This window comes from Cydia amplana, chromosome 3 (genome assembly GCF_948474715.1).
Source record: "Cydia amplana chromosome 3, ilCydAmpl1.1, whole genome shotgun sequence".
NCBI lineage: Eukaryota > Metazoa > Arthropoda > Insecta > Lepidoptera > Tortricidae > Cydia > Cydia amplana.
Window position 1 is genome coordinate 14079624 of NC_086071.1, and position 17141 is coordinate 14096764.

A 17141-nucleotide genomic window follows, 5' to 3' on the forward strand; every position below is an offset into this window, starting at 1 on the left:
CACGCCCCGCCCCGATGCACGCCAAACTCGAGCGTCCACTCAGAGGGCCTACCGCGAACCACGTTCGACGTGTTGCCTCCCTGTCACACTTACGTACGAATTTACAAGTGCGACAGAGAGGCAACACCTCGAACGTGGTTCGCGGTAGGCCCTCAGGCCTTACCCTAATAGTTTTTACACAAGTGACTGCATCTGACCCATAGAATCATACTATCTTTGTCTTACACTAGTACTAGCACTCAAAAGAAAAGGATGAATATAGTTTTTATTGTTCTTGTTTACTGACAAATTGGTTTGACCAACTATATATATTTCAAATTAAATTATTTTAGTCTTAAATTAATTCGACCCCTTGATTCGGAACACAGAAATATTAGAAAAATACATCCCATGTCAATGTCATCTGTCACCCTGACACTGATATATAACGTTAATGTAATGTTTTGGTTTTGAGATTATCTAGATTTACGCTGTTATAATTTATAATAACAAATTAAAGGTGGATTTTACATGTCTAATACAACTGCAGTACTAGTAATTAATAAGCAGTTAACAGTATTAATAATATTCAATAAAATAAATGCATTATGGCCAATGATGAAGTATTACAAGAGTATTCTAGCTCTGTTATGCGACTAAAACAGCAGTGTATGGACGCTGGCATGAGCGAATATGAATTCCGGCGATTATACTTTGAATCTCTCGACGCTCTAGAAAACCGAAGTCCTAGAACTGTGGTTACGCATACGCATAGTCACAGGACAAAGTATCGAATAGTGCTCATTGGCTTGTTTTTAACAATTTGTGTCGTCTATAATTTTAAGTCTATTTACAGCTCAGTTATTTGTAATCTACAAGAATATATCTACCCTGGCTTGAGGCTTCTGAGGCGGATATCAATTCCCTTCATATCCTTATTCCCTGGACTTACTGGTAAGCTTGTACAGTAGCAGTCTGTGATTGTTAAGCCATTTAGGGTTCTAGCTAAATTGGATATTCCGTAGTGCAAGTATTGAACAACTAATTTAGCTAGGACCCTATATGAGAAACTATTGTCCTTTTTTACAATTAACAAATGTAAATTATTTACTTTTTGTAGATTTATACCATGAAACATGTTTGATACAAAATCCATTCTTCATGGTTGTGGATATGGACTGCTGGCCATGCAGCAGTGTGTCCAATATCAGAGAAATATATGATCCTAAATTAATCACCAATCAACAGCACACTGCTCCATTTATATATGAGGTAGGTATGTAATACATACTAAGCCTTACTAGTAGTCTTTTTAATTATTAAACATAAATTGAAATTAAACCTGTTTTTTAGACTGACCAGCAACATGTAAGATTAGAAGAACTCATACAGTTATACAATAGGAATGAGGAAGTATTTAACAAGGATGCACCAAAAATATTAGTCAATAATAAATATTATTCACAACTGAACGAGATATTTCATGAACCACAAGTACTGGGGGATAAAAATCTCTTCATTTGGTAAGTTATGAATTATGGAGTCATTTTATTGTATTTTTTGTAAATTACTTTCAAATTTTGTATAATGTTTTGTTAATGTTTCAGGAAATTAAATACAATGAGTGTTGCTAGAATACTCCGACAAATCATTCCTAGGCCCAAAGTAGTACCTAAGTTTGGACAGAGCACTGAGAGATTTCTAATCATAGACAATAGTCAAGGACAGTTTGCAGTGCCTGACACAGAATGTAGTTTCTCATTCCTCATGGTGCTAAGTGGCAGCCGGACAGTCTATTTGAAACCAGCTGAGGAGTGCAAACATCAGTGCCGATCACTTAAAGTAGAGTTGAAAGAAACATATTTACGTAAGAGTAATTATATATTACCCCATTTTGCTACTGAAATTTAAAAAATATACAAATTAGCACAATTTGTATATGCAAACCATGTTTCAAATATAGCTTGTCAAGCAAATCTTGTCAGTAAAAAAAGGCGCGAAATTCAAATTTTCTATGGGACAATATCCCTTCGCGCCTACATTTCTCAAATTTGCGGCCTTTTTCTACTGACAAGAACTGCTTGACCAAGTATAGTTAGAGAGTCTAATTGGCCAAATATATCACACACCCTCATTCCTCTGGTAACAAAGGGGTGTTGCTGTAAGTTTGGCCACTTTGGCTGACTGTACAAAAAAAATTAAAGGAGTCTTCTGAGGGGCTACCGCGAAAACCGGATTTCGCAAATCTTTCTCTTTTACTCCAATGAAGGCGTAATTACAGTGACAGAGAAAGATCCCCGCAACTTCCGAATTTCGGTTTTCGCGGAGCCTCTCTGCTTAGCTTTAAACTTGAAATTTACAATATTTTAGTGCAGACAGACAATATACCATCGTTGTTTTTTTTATTTTTATTTTTTACAGTGTGGTACAATTGGTGGTATTGGCGACCAGTGGTGCAGTCCTCACTATCAAACAGCACTCTGATAGCCCATGTGGGATCATACTGTTAAATAAATAAATCATTATAAGAAAGTCCATTTATTCACATTTATAAATTAAACCAGCCATCCTAAATAAATTAATTAAAAATATTAACCGTTTAGGAAGTAACATTCAACCAGGAATGTGCAAAAAACAATTGCTAAACTGTACTATTAAAAAATAACTACTAATGGTATGTCACTAAGTTCCACTGAAATCACACAAACCACAAACCATCCTGTCTTTGCTATAATCACATTTCTATAAAGTTTATTCAAACTTTTCTCGTAGACGATTCTTGAGTAGAACTGGTATAAGTGAGACTAGAGCAAATACGCTCAGGACAGTGATGGAGGTCCATGACCAGGCATCGCTTGTGGATGTGAGGGTGTGGAGTGTCTGTCCGGCTTGAATTGCTACGAAAGATGGAGGAGCAACACCTGAAAGAACAACAAGAATTAATGGCATTGAGGGAGGCGATGGCTGAGATACGCGTCGTACTCGTGAACGGGTGCTGTTTGTGGAGACGGGTCTGTTTAAGCTAACACGAATATATTTAGTAACTTTATTTTTTAATTTAATTGCAGTGAGACGCCTCATTCGGTTCTCGTATGTTTTTTTTTTTCTCGTAATGTGTTAATCATACAGGATTGTGACTCTTGGAGACCCTATTGGCAAGGTGCGAAGTCGGTGGAGGGGGAAGTGGCGCTGATCGTCACAAACACAGGTAATCTTATGGAATGGCCGCCATTAGTACTAACGGCAGCCGCTTGAACTAATTTTACTCCATAAGATTTAACGTAGAAAGTCTGCCAAAATGAGGGCTGCACCAGTCGTGCACCTAGCGAATACATCTCTAAGGATAATTTGATAAACTATGTTATTTTTTAGTTCTGACACTTAGAGACATTTACACCTCTAAATAAGTTTAGATTTTTTTTCCATGTATCTGTTTTGTTTTTATTTTAATATTATTATTATAGTTTTTTTATGTAATTCGACATTAAGAGACCTTATACATCTCTAATTAATTGTATTACGTTAGTTTGATTTGGTAGTTGTAGTTGTATTTAATAATTGTTGATGTATAATTATTATTATTTTGCTTGTATGTAAATTCAATGTTGACGTGTAAAAGTGCCCTTGTGGCCTATTTGCTGAATAAATGTTGAAGTTGAAGGCACTGTCTGTATGGGGCCTATCTGATTTTAACATAGAAACTAAGTTTTTTTTTCAGCTTATAGCCTATGCATGTGGCAAGGCCAAGCTGTATCATATCATAAAGTAGCCAATGTGCATCCCCAGGGCTTTAGGGGCCCACTGATTACCAGTCCGCCGGACGATATCAGCCTGTCAGTTAGAACAAAAAGTTGACAGCTCCGAACATAGACTAGGAATCCTCTAGACGGAGTTTAGAGCAATTATTTCATGAAACCGATGCTGCCAAAAATACTGGGGTGCGGGGGACGAGGTGAGCGAGTCCCGTGCCGTGATTGGTCCGTTCAAAGACACGGACGTCACACAAAGACACTTTGACTCGAAGATGGAGTAAACTACCGTATATTTGTGGCAGAGGGGGTAGCGCTACTATGCTCAGTCTAGAGGATGTCTTGTCTGTGGTTCCGAACAACTGACAGGCCGATACCGTCCGGCTGACTGGTAATCAGTGGGCCCCTTTAACCTATTAACCGCCATAGAATACGTCACCGAGCGTGCTCGTGTCGCCGGGGGTACGAAGTTACACGAAGTTTTGTCTTATTTATCAGACAGCGGTGAAATGAGCACGATTTTGTATGTCTTATATATATATCAGTCTACGGCGGTTAAAAGGTTAAGCTTTATATGTTTCATCAAAATGGCTTCAGTAGTTTAGCTATGGAAGTTAGCAGACAGACAGACTTTTAAGTTACAGTTTTCTTTTTCTAGTATTTTATTTTATAACAATATCCTGCAAATCTGCCACTGATTTGGAGCAAAAATAATCTAAACTTGAACACTTGACACATGAACTCACAATGTTTTGTGAAAACAATCATTTTTGCACTTGTGTTTGTTTGTATAAAATTAAACTCACCAATAAAAGTTCCTACAGCAAATGGCACCAGCGGCACGCCTATAACGGGTGCCGTCATGTTAATGAACCAGTTGGGTAAAAAGGGTGTCACTCTCAAGAATATTATGTAGTTGAGCAGATTGTTTTTGTGCTTTTCAACAGCTTTTGACCATTGCGCAGCTCTCTCTGGAAAGAACTTCTTCACCAGCTTTTTCCCGAGAAGATTGGACAGGAAGAAGCATAGGCTGGCTCCAATTGCAGAGCAGCAGCACACCATGACTAGAGCCAGGTAAAACGGGAACAGGAACCCGGACAGAATACTGAGGAATATGGACCCAGGTATTGCAAAAGTTTGCAAGCTGTAATCTGTTATTAAGGATTTTTATTAATTGGTATAATAGGCCAGGATATTAAGTGAAAGTATAAATACAATAAACAGTGATTGAAGACATTCACCCCGAGTGGCAACCAAATTGCCAATCACTCCTCATAAAATGTCTCGTATCAGATTTTCATTTTTATGAGCAGTGATTGGCAATTTGGTTGCCACTCGGGGTGAATGTAAGTAAGGCACAATGCTAAGCACAGAGTAAAAGGTAAATTGCAGAAATATTCACAACTAAACAGTCCCGAGTAAAATAATTTAAAACCAAGCTAAATAATGAAAATGACAAAAACTAGACTTGGTAATAATATTCAATTATGCCTAAGGCAAATAGTATTTTTTTAAAGGATACAATATGTAAATTAGAAAAACACCACTCATTACTTCATAGAAGTACTTGTCCTTGTAGCGATCCAACACCAATCCGAGCTGCTTGGCATCATCAAGGTCCCATGGCAATTTTATATGTTGTCTTTCTTCTCTGGAATCCAAAAAAAAAAACTTACTAATTGTAATTCTAATAATTCACACAAAAATTGGTAGTGAGAAGAATTGTGTGTGAACTATGTGTGTGTACAAATATTGTACACACACATAGTCGTAATTTCAATGTAAACTCACTCTTCCAAATCCGGAAATTGTCTATATAGAAGTCCCAAAGCCAACAGTGAAGAGGTAAAAATTATCAAGACTAAAATTAAAGCTTTAGATGTAGATATATCACTTGTACCAGGACTGTGAGTGCCAGGAACAGAATCTGCAAAAGATGTGAAATTTTACATTGTCCAAAATTACAAGGTAAGTACATAAGTAAATATTTTTAAAGGGAAGTATAATGGAAATCAGAATAGGATTGGGTACTTGGAATGGGTAGGCGGTAGACGTAGGTATTGGGTATTTCTGCTCGTAGGACAGAAGGACGATCCCCATTGGACGTGGAGGAAACCTTTGGATCTTGCATAGGTAATTCACCTCGTCGTCTAATTCTCCTATGGGTTATATTATTATCCATGTTTTCTAGCCTTCACTTTAAGTATTCTAAGAAAATGTAATAAAAATTAGTTAAATATAACGCAAAAATACTGTTGTATAAAACAAGAAAACTGCAAGTTCTGTTAGTAACATCAATGTGATTGAAAGTATTGAATTGAAAATTGAAACTGAAACAAATTTATTTAGTGGTCATGTCATATGACAGTGACACTAACACACTGACAGATGACAGTCTGATGACGTTAAGTTTTTTTCCCCTTGGCCCATGGCGCTTTCGCACATTCAGCCAAAACAGACGCGTTCCAAAAATTATGTTTAGACTGAACTAAAATATTCTACGGACACTGAGCACGAATATATAGTGTGTCAAGGGACTGTCTCATTTCAAACATAGACAAGAGAGAATCACGCTATCTTTGTCTTACACTAGTACTAGCACCCAAAAGAAAAGGATGAGTATAGTTTTTTTTTTGTTCCTATTTACTGACAAGTTGGTTTGACCAACTATAGTTGTGCCGTGCCGTGGAGCCCAGACGAGACAATTTTTCGTCAATCTGAAGAAATTGTCCGATTGAATCAGGCCGTGCAGACGCAAACGCCAATTTGATTCCCCGATCAAATCAGCAGATGCGGACACAAAAATGCCAATTTTAGAAGTTAGTATCTATGGAATGCAAATTGGTGATTAAATTGTGTACGTGTGGACGCTAGATGAGATTGGCGCCAATTATTTTCCTGATCAAATCGGTCGATTTGCCCAACTCGTCTGCATACGGCTTCATGTGTTCTATTCCTATTTCTATCGCACGGGCAAGACACATCGATGGGCTCAAACGATCGAGACAAAAGGTGAAACATTGGTAGTTATACTTGGTCAACCAGATCTTGACAGTAGAAAAAGGCGGCAAATTTGAAAAATGTAGGCGCGAAGGGATATCGTCCCATAGAAAATTTGAATTTCGCGCCTTTTTTTACTGACAAGATTTGGTTGACCAGCTATAGTTTAGATATAGCGAAGGCCTTCGATCGCGTTTGGCACAGCATTTCTTTCGAAGCTTCCATCCTGTAGGCTTTCCGGGAATGCGATTGGGTCAGCAGCTTTCTTGCAAACAGAAGCATAAAGGTTGACGTTGAATGCTCTGACTCCATGTCTGTAAATAGTGGTGTCCCTCAAGGCTGTATGCTATCCCCCACCGGCCGGCCTCTTGGCCGGTTCTTATTTATTTATTAAAATACTTTTTAACAAAAAAATTAAACCGCCGAAAAAACTGAAAAGCAAAAAAGCTGTTATTATGAGAGTAGCGTGGCCGTCGTCATGCATTCGGAGACTACGGTCCGCGACAGGACGAGGGATACGTTAATAGCCTGAGATACGACTGCAACTTCTGCACCCATTTAATGTAGGTAGACTAGAGGTAGGCTGGGCGATTTGAATGCGGCCGAGATGAAATAGTAAGAGTTAGTGGTAGCTAGTGGAGTGAAAGTATGGGCTATCATTAATCAAGTCTAAAATAAATGAAGTTTCTATCACTAAAAAGTAAAAAAATACAATTAAAAAAGATAATTTTCTTTTTCTTTTTATTATTAATTTTAAAATTGAAATAAAAAACATAACCAAGATTAATTTTATTCTTTTCTTAAAATCCGGCCAAGTGCGAGTCGGGCGGTGCACGGAGGGTTCCGCACCATCAACAAAAAATAGAGCAAAACAAGCAAAAAAACGGTCACCCATCCAAGTACTGACCCCGTCCGACGTTGCTTAACTTCGGTCAAAAATCACGTTTGTTGTATGGGAGCCCCACTTAAATCTTTATTTTATTTTGTTTTTAGTACCTATTTGTTGTTATAGCGGCAACAGAAATACATCTGTGAATTTTTCAACTGTATAGCTATCACGGTTCGTGAGATACAGCCTGGTGACAGACAGACGGACGGACGGACGGACAGCGGAGTCTTAGTAATAGGGTCCCGTTTTTACCCTTTGGGTACGGAACCCTAAAAAAGGGAACAAGACCGAGAGAACAGATGGGTAGAGACATTTGCAGTACTGTCTCGGGCTATAAACAGTTATGAATGAGAGTCGCGTCGCGCCCCGACTCCCCAGTCCCCAGTCCCCGGCCGCCACTCGCGCCGCCAGACCCAGACCGCGTTCTGCAGCCGCCCGCACCATGCGTGCTCTTTCCCACACTAATTTAAACTAAACAAGCGCACTAGAGTTTTTTTTTCGAAACGCGCAACGCAAGATATTTATATATAAGCGAACAACGAACTATGTTACTGAGTGCATATTATTGATAAATGTGAAAGTGCTTAGTGAACTTTCTAATTTAAGTTTAAGCTATTGAAATGTGGTCCTTGGTGTACACTTGGTGGTATACATGATAAGGTAAATATTTTGAAAAAAGTTCGTTACTCAGATTCACAGCATTCACATCTGCTTTCTATTCTCCTCTCCTTTATCATTTAGATTGGCTCGTGTCTGCAGGCAGTACTATTACTCGAGTATCAAACCACACAATATTTACCTACACTTCTTTTTACCATCCAGGTAATGCAAGGAGAGCTACAGAAAGTGTTGCTAGTTGCGACGCTAGCACTCGGGTCTGTGGTGGGCGAGGGCGTGTGCAAGCACCGTCACACCTGGTGGGACCGGCAGCGGCAGGAGTGCGTGCCCTGCACGCCCTGCGACCGCGCCAGGAACCTCGTCGTCCGCTACCCCTGCGAGGTGTACCGCGACACCGTCTGCCAAACTTTACACATTATAGACAATGATACCCAGGACAGTGAAACTAGTGATTATGAATATTATGATTCGGACGTGGAAGTGAGTGAGAGTGAGCCGTGGGACCTGCAGACGTCGACGTTGGCTCTAGCCGTGAGCGGGTGTGTCGTGTTCTTTGTGGTGGTGCTGTCATTGTGGCTGTATCATGCGAAACAGATGAGGATCATCAAACGAGCACTTGAGTCAGGTGAAGAATCCTATATATTTTGTTATATTTACTGTGTTGAACAGTTATACAACCAACAGACGTAGGTACCTATTCGCTAGGTGCACGACTGGTGCTGTCCTCATTTTGTCGGACTTTCTACGTTAAATGTTATGGAGTAAAATTAGTTCAAGCGGCTGCCGCTAGTACTAATATCGGACATTCCATAAGATTACCTGTGTTTGTGACGATCAGCGCCACTTCCCCACCACCGACTTCGCACCTTGGCAATACTATAGTCTGGGGATGTGACTGGGCCCCCAGCAAGACGAACCGACCTGCTCAAGATCGCAGGTAACTTAGTTGTTTAGCTGATGAGATGACGAAGAATGAGACGTTGTTTGTGTGAGATAGTTATCTAGCAGGGAACGTCTCTTCTTCATCATCTGATGCAGGGGGGGGACACTAGGAATGTAGTTAACGTCAGTAAAGATGCAGGCGATTTCTATATTTTGCTCCCGACAACATACTATTGCGTAAAGTTGACTTCCGATTACACAAACTACGTCACCAGATGTCACTATAAAATTCATATAATTTTGGTGGCATTAATATTAAAATTAAAATAAGCACGAATTAATATTTTTAATTATTATAATTTTCAATTAATTTTGCGAAAAAATAAGAGTTTTGTTAAAATGTGATTTAATTATGCTGTTTGTTTATGCTGGCAACACTTGCATAACCGCCAAGACCATAGAGGTACAATCATAATTATATAGATGTTATTCTGCTTCGGGCGTTCGAGTGGTGCACGTGCGCGGAATTGTTTTCGTTGTTTTTCGACTCAAAAGTCGTTTTTTTGAGCGTAATACCTGTATTTGTGTGTGTTTTTGTCCTTTTGTGCCGTTTAGTGACTGTTTTCGTGATCGTATTGTAAGTATTTACGTTTAAGGGAGAAGGCGGCATCTACTCGCATGTGAGCCAGGTGCCCCCTTCTCCTTGGCTCCGCAAAATGGAGTCCGACCAATTTGATCCAGGGATCCCTGAATTTATTGAACACCCACCATCACCCGCTTACCACATGGAAGTTGAGGATTCACCGGCTGCGGTTTCCCTTGGTCAAATTTTCTCTCTAACTACCCCTACTAAATCTGACGTTGTTTTAAATACCCCGTCCAAAGACCCCAAATCCAACAAAAGCTCCAAAAAAAGAGAAATTGCTGAAATTATTGCTAATGGCTCTGGCTCGGACAAACAGGACGAAACATCTAAGATCCCCCGTACAGAGCAACATTTACCGTCTTTTTCTAAGACACCCACCCCACCTTTGAATACCGCTCCCTCCCAGTCGCTTAGTGTAGCCCCACCTGATAGTCAATCTCCTCCCCTATCACAAGGAACCCCGAACACAGGTTTGGTGAATAATGAATCTCAGTCTTCCCAATCAAATTCTCAGAATATCACTCTGACCCCCCCCTCCCAGTTCCAAACACGAAATGAGTACCTAAACTCAGATAAAGGCCCTTTTATCGTACACGTGGCCCGCGAGGCTTTGGAGGCCGACTCCGGAGCCTACTTGCACCCGGTTAAATTTGGTCAGTTTCTTTTTACAAATGGCGTGACTAATATGAAGGACGGCGGTATAAAAAAGATAGGTCGGAACAGGCTTAGCATCGAATTTGTATCTGCTGCCGGTGCTAATCAGTTTTTGTCCAGCTCTTTGGCCTCCAATAATTGCAAAAAGTTTATTCCCTCCTACCACATATCGAAGACTGGAATCGCCAGAAATATCCCCACAGATTTTTCAAACGATGACATTCCAAATTTAATCAGGACTCCTTATGGCTGCGGCAAGGTTGTTAAGGCGAGACGGTTAAACTTCAAAAAAAGAAATCAAGCGGACAACACTACCCAATGGGCCCCGTCAGAGACGGTGGTGTTGACATTCGATGGTCAAATTCTCCCTGACAAGGTCTTCCTTTTCAATTGTGCGTTAGAGGTGGTTCCATATTATTATCCGACTGTACAGTGCTATAAATGTTGTCGATTCGGCCATGTACGAGCTCAATGCCGCTCCCGCCCTCGCTGTTTTAAATGCGCTCAACCACACGAAGGAAACGAATGTTCGATTGATCCTCCTACTTGTCTTAACTGTTCTGGAGATCATAAGGCCACAGAGAAAGTTTGCACGGAATACACTAGGCAACAGCAAATTAAGAGGATTATGGGCGATGAAAGCATCTCATACCAAGAGGCAGAGAAAAAGGTTCCTAAAGCCCGCAAGCCCTATAACGAAGCTGCACAGACAACCTCGACAACCTCGTATAAAAAAACTGTTTACACTAAAAAAAAAGTCCCTGCTCCATCAAACCCTCATGGCTATGACCAGCAAGCCCACAGAGCGCTAATTGCAGATTATAATGCCCCCCAACCCGCCAATGGCGTAATGTTCAGAAATCCTGCAACCAGCTCTAGTTCTTCTCCGGTTGCACCAGCGCAGACTCAAATGATGTCTTTACTCCAGCTCTTGCCTATGATTAATTCGCTCATCTCGTCTCTAGTGTCAACTCTCCAGCAAAATGCTGTCACTCTACCGCCCAACGTTGCCAATATTCTAATGAACTTATCCCCCTTCCTTTCTGGTGGCCCTATTTTTGGGCCTTATGAATATGGCTCTCAAGTTTATTCAATGGAACATCAGGAGCATCAGCCGCAATAAGGCTGATCTCCTGTATGTCATTCAAAAACACAACCCTATCTGTATAGCTATTTCAGAATCCTGGCTAAAACCCGATTCCCATTTCAATTGTCCTAATTATATCTGTCTGAGACAAGACAATCCAAAAGGTTACGATGGCTGTGCCCTTTTGATCAGAAAAGATATTGAATATTCCATTTTAAGCACCTCATCTCACCCTTCGTTTTATATTGTTGCTTGTCAAATTTTAAAATGTACAGTTGTATCTGCATATATACCTCACCCCTCTACCAGAATTGTCGAAGACTTTTGGTCTTTTTTGGAAAATATCCCCGGCCCTTATCTAATTCTAGGTGATTTCAACTGTCATCACACTCTATGGGGTTCTCACCAAAGCAGTGCTCCAGGTCGAAAAATGCTCGAGATAATGGATTCTCTCAATCTGTGCTTGTTGAACGATGGCCGTCCCACCCGACGCTCTGCTCCATCACAGAACCCCTCAGCAGTTGATATCTCCATTTGCTCTCCTTCTCTGGCTTCTCTTTTTTCCTGGGATGTCCTGCCCCACAGTTTTGGCAGTGATCACTTGCCTATCATTATTTCTTACTCTTCTGGCTTTAAAGCTCGCTCGGCTCCCGCTCCTCTACAAAAGTTTAAGATAAATAAGGCAGATTGGCCGCTTTTCTCTGTTACTACAGAAAATAAAATTAATTCCTTGCCCCCTGTCTCACAATCCAACTGTCTTCAATGTTATACTCTATTTTGCCAGGCCCTATTGGAATCAGCAGAAGTTGCCATCCCTCTTAAAAAAAATTCTGCTAACCGTCGTCTCTCTCTACCCTGGTGGGATTCTGAGTGTACCTCCCTTGTTAAGGACAGGAAAGCTGCCGAAAGGGCGTTTTCGGCTGAAACGACCATGCAGAACTATTTAAATTTAAAAAAGGTGCAAGCCAAAACTAAAAAAATACTACTTTCCAAAAAAAGGGATGGTTGGACGAAGTTCTGCGAATCTATTTCCCCTACAACTCATCCTTCCGTCGTATGGCGAAATATCAAAACTTTCCGAAATGCTTGTTCTTCTTCTACTCCGCCCTCATCTTTTTCCAATTCACCTTCTTGGTTGGACGAATTTTCGGACAGATTGGCACCTCCGTATGTGCCTAATCGGTCCGAACTTCCGTCCAACTATACTGATCACCCTGATAATAACGACTTCCTTTCTTCTCCTTTCCATCTCTCCGAACTGCGCCTTGTCATGGATTCTCTTTCCGACTCTTCTCCTGGCCCCGACGGTGTCTCCTACTCCTTTTTAACCAGATCCAGTTCCGCGGCTATCTCTTACTACTTGAATCTGATCAACACCTTCTTTATCTCTGGACTGGTCCCAGACTCTTGGAAAGAACAATTCGTTATCCCGATTCCCAAACCGGGCAAGGACTCTAACCTTGGAGCATCGTACCGTCCTATAGCCCTCTCGTCCACTCTTTGCAAAGTTATGGAGCACCTCTTGAAAAATCGTCTCGATTGGTTTTTGGAAAGTCGAGGTATCCTTCCGCGTTTCCAGTTTGGCTTTAGGAAGGGGAAAAGTGTCACTGATAGTCATAGCATCCTTTCTACCGATATTCGCCTGGCATTCTCTAGGGGTGAGTCAGTGGCTGCAGTTTTTCTGGACATTTCGGCCGCGTACGATAACGTTCTCCTTTCAGTGCTCAGAGACAAAATGTCCCAGCTGAGTATCTCGTCTAAGGCAGTTAGCTTCGTCTGCAATTTGCTGATGTTCAGAACCATTCGCGTGAGATGGCAGGGTGAAGTACGGGCCATCCGCCACACCTGGAGGGGTCTCCCCCAGGGTTCAGTCTTGAGTCCGATCCTTTTCAATATTTACTCTTTTGACTTGCACAAGTCCGTAAACTGGGCCTGCAGAGCACTACAATATGCGGATGATGTGGCAATCTACTGCACGGACAAAAGCCCATTTCGGGCTGCGGATATGGTTAACGGAGCGTTAACATCATTAGGGTCTTGGTTGAACCTACATGGTCTCTCCCTTTCCTCTGCTAAAAGCTCGGCCATTGTATTCTCCAGAAGTCTGACCACCCCACCATGCCGCATAGTCTTTAACGAAGAACCCATTCCCATAGTAGACTCTGTGAAATTTCTTGGGGTATTTTTTGATCGCCGATTTGTGGGGTCTTCTCATCTCTTATACATCGCTAAAAAGTGCGAAAGAAATTTGAATATTCTAAAGGCTCTCTCGGGTGCTTGGTGGGGAGCCCACCCATACTCACAAAAACTCTTATACAACGCTTTTATCCGCAGTCTATTAGACTTTGGCACTTTCATTTTCGAACCGTGTAATAAGGCAGCGCTTACCGCATTGGAACGCATCCAAATGAGGGCTCTTAGAATTGTTACAGGCGCCATGAGACCATCCCCAAACAGAGCCGTTCAAGTTGAATGTGTGGATCCCCCGTTAGATCTAAGACGACAACTCCTCGCAGACCGCTTTTTATTTGGAATTTCTGCCCTTTCCTCCCACCCTCTCCTCCCAAAACTGCGTCTTCTTCAATTATACTGTACTAGTAAAGCATACTGGCACAATAAAGAAAAGCCTAACTTAGTTCGCAGCCTGGAGAGACTAACTGCCCTCAGACCTCCCATTATGAAATCTTCTTCTCTCCCTATGTACACCGTTCCTTTCGAAGCTCTCACTCATTCTCCCACAGTGATAACCAATATTGGCATCGAGAAAGGATCTACATCGGCTAATTCAATTTTTTCTAAATTTGTTCACACTCGCTTCCCAGCTTACCGGCTCTTCTTCACTGATGCTTCTAAATTAACGGACCAGGGCTGCGTGGGAGCGGCCTTCCTCCTTGCAAATTCTCACATCATGGCAAAATTTAAACTTCCTCCCGAAGCATCTGTATTTTCCGGTGAATGCTTGGCCCTCTTAAAAGCCCTAGAATACATCCTTACACATAAGCTTCCCAAATCTGCTATTTTCTCAGACTGCCTCAGTGCGCTCCAATCCATTTCGCTTCGCCCTTTTAAAAAATTTGCATGCAACTACCTTATTTGTCAACTAAAAAATTTTACGTATAAATGCCATTCAGCGGGATTGGAAGTAGTTTTTGTTTGGATCCCTAGCCACTCGGGAATAGTAGGTAATGAGAGGGCGGACAAAGCAGCCAAAGAGGCTGTCCTTGATGGCGATGACTCCTTCTTCAAAATATACCCACCGGATGTTCTGAGTATCCCTTTTAACTACACGAGGAAAAAGTGGTCCCTCCGCTGGTCCCGGGCTAAGAAATGCTTCTTTTCAGAAATTCAACCATCTATCCCATCCCGTCCATGGTTCTTCAAAAATAGATCTCTTTCCAAAAGACACACTAGTATTATCATTAGACTCAGGTTAGGTCGCGTCTGTTCGTCCGAGCAGTTATATGAATTTAAAAAGAAAGATTCTCCCATGTGCGATTGTGGTAACGAGGTTGGTAATATCGACCATATTTTCTTTAATTGTCCGCTTAACAACAAACCCCCCGATCTATATTCTAATCTACCGAAACTTAATGTGCCGTTGCCTACTAACATGGCTTCCCTTCTATATCTAACTAATAATAAAAAACTTATGTGCGTCGTAAGCAAATTCATGGCTAAAAACAACATAAATCTATAAATGTCCAAGTTAGAGATATATATGTACATATGAAACTTATACATTTATTTCAACGTTCCGACAAATTGGTTCTAATTTGGTGGTGGTAAATGTTAAATTGTGTATGTCGTATTTTGTTCCAGGTATTACCCACTTTCATGTTGTCTTTCGGTACTCTTGTAACCTACCCTCTTGTCAGCCGTGCGAAGCTCGTTACTCGATTTTGGCAGAATTGTGCTTAACTGCGCGGTAGCCATAGACAAAAGAGTGAAGTGAAGTGATATAGATGAAATGGGCGAGGAGCCAGTTGACCGAACGAGATGCACTTATAGAACTTTTAGTATGGAGTAGCAGAGAAAGCGCTTTTGAAATAACCCGACCAAATTACGTAGGTTATGTTTGGTAGGTTGTCAGGAACGTCAAAAAGTGTTTTTAATTTGGTCGCATCACGTATGTTCTGTCCCTCACGGGCGCACGCGTATAGCTCATCTAAGTATATAATTCTAGGTATATGGCCAAGACATGCAATTTTTTAGCTGTCACTGGAAGAGCGTAAATTAAAAATATTTTAGTGATGGTTGAGCCATTTTCTTCGTTATGGTTTGGTTATGGTGCTGGAGGAAATTAGATTATAGCCCGAATGAAAACACATGCCTGCCCTGCCCTGCCATGCCCTGTTGTGAAAACCTCCAGAAAGTGCGTTGAGTTCTGTGTTATTTTGTGCAATATGGACGCTATTTTAGAGTAAATTTATTTCGTGGTAGGTATCTAATAAGTACCTACTTTTGATAAGGCACGCCACTATCGATAAATCTGCTACAATGCCTAGACTATGTGCTTGTATTGTGCGTAGTAAATTAATCATATTTTCTTAATCATGTATTTTCTTGTGTGTGAATGCTTTTTCACCACACTCGCTTTCTTTTCTATTGTTTACCTAAAATTGTACTTTCCTAGCGATAATGTGATGTAAAACATGTATGCAATAAACATATTGAATTTAATATTCTGTTTTTTTCTTTATTCCATTATTGATAACATTAACCTTTTCCACATAATGTTAGGTCTACTTGGGCGGTTTACAAGTACATTTGTTGTTTGATTTCTTGTAAATAATTAAAGGTTTTTGTTACAAGAAACCAAACAAAAAATGGACTTGTAAACCGCCCGAGTAGACCTAATATTATGTGGAACGAAAGTACACGTATGGATGCATATGTAGTTGTGCACGCACACAAACATACTTAGTATCGGCGGAGGTTCAGAGATGGCTCTTTCAAACGAGTTTCCATAAAATGCTTCAAGAGGGCTCTCTTTACCTATATACTTACTTTACTCTTTGATCTGATGCACACACACGTATTTATATAGCACAGTTAGTTAACTGTGCCACAGAATAAATAATAGTACTAAGTACAGAAGACTCACTCTCTAACAAAACACATCTGTTACGATCAGCACAGCGCGGCTTATGGCTTTCCCCAAAATTGGAGCCGAACGGATGTACTTTTAGCTACCTGTAGCAAAGCGACGAAATCGCGGAGTGAGACACGCCTGACTGTGCCAATAAATAAATGAAAGTACCTACCTAAGTATTTAAACTACAAATACAAACAAGACTTTTTTCAAGTTGTCACGTAGCGGACTTTTTCCGTTATTCCCAACATTTCTACCGTCATTCCAGTTTAATTTGACCCCCGGGTCCGTAACAATACGCCGTCGTAGATACTGAGGCGGTGCAGCAGGTAAGCGTTGTGAATACGGCCTTCTCAAGTTTTATTTATTCAGGACGATGATCACGCGACCTCCGCGTCTTGCCTTATTATTATCCAAACTGACGGTGAGCGTGGAATACCAACAAATCGTGCTACACGATGTTATCTTTTGAAAAGGACACGCCTGCAGTACTGAGAATCTGATAAGACCTTTAAAAGTAGGTATACTGTACTAGGTATGTAGGA

At 40.9% G+C, this 17141-nt stretch overlaps 3 protein-coding genes across 4 annotated transcripts in view; 2 read left to right on the forward strand and 1 right to left on the reverse strand.

Annotated features, from left to right (window-relative positions):
- The first annotated feature begins 536 nt into the window (after positions 1-536).
- On the forward strand, positions 537-2501 carry LOC134662559 (uncharacterized). The gene is made up of 5 exons (XM_063518825.1): positions 537-933; positions 1100-1251; positions 1333-1502; positions 1587-1846; positions 2401-2501. The coding sequence occupies exons 1-5, from the start codon at positions 588-590 to the stop codon at positions 2487-2489; spliced, it is 1017 nt and encodes a 338-aa protein (XP_063374895.1). The 5' UTR covers positions 537-587; the 3' UTR covers positions 2490-2501.
- LOC134662560 (transmembrane protein 41 homolog) lies at positions 2502-6066 on the reverse strand. 2 transcript variants are annotated; one of them, XM_063518826.1, is made up of 5 exons: positions 5760-6066; positions 5520-5655; positions 5251-5379; positions 4535-4872; positions 2502-2900 (listed from the first exon to the last, which is right to left on the reverse strand). In XM_063518826.1, the coding sequence occupies exons 1-5, from the start codon at positions 5908-5910 to the stop codon at positions 2731-2733; spliced, it is 924 nt and encodes a 307-aa protein (XP_063374896.1). In that variant the 5' UTR covers positions 5911-6066; the 3' UTR covers positions 2502-2730. The 2 variants fall into 2 exon arrangements, with proteins under 2 accessions (XP_063374896.1, XP_063374897.1); XM_063518827.1 differs by having other exon boundaries at positions 5871-6065.
- A 1898-nt stretch (positions 6067-7964) lies between these two features.
- The window catches only part of LOC134662689 (tumor necrosis factor receptor superfamily member wengen), a 32649-nt gene continuing 23472 nt past the window's right edge, over positions 7965-17141 (forward strand). The window contains exons 1-2 of the mRNA XM_063518960.1: positions 7965-8063; positions 8377-8860. Of these exons, the coding sequence (XP_063375030.1) occupies positions 7965-8063; positions 8377-8860 (583 nt within the window). The remainder of the gene's footprint in view (positions 8064-8376; positions 8861-17141) is intronic.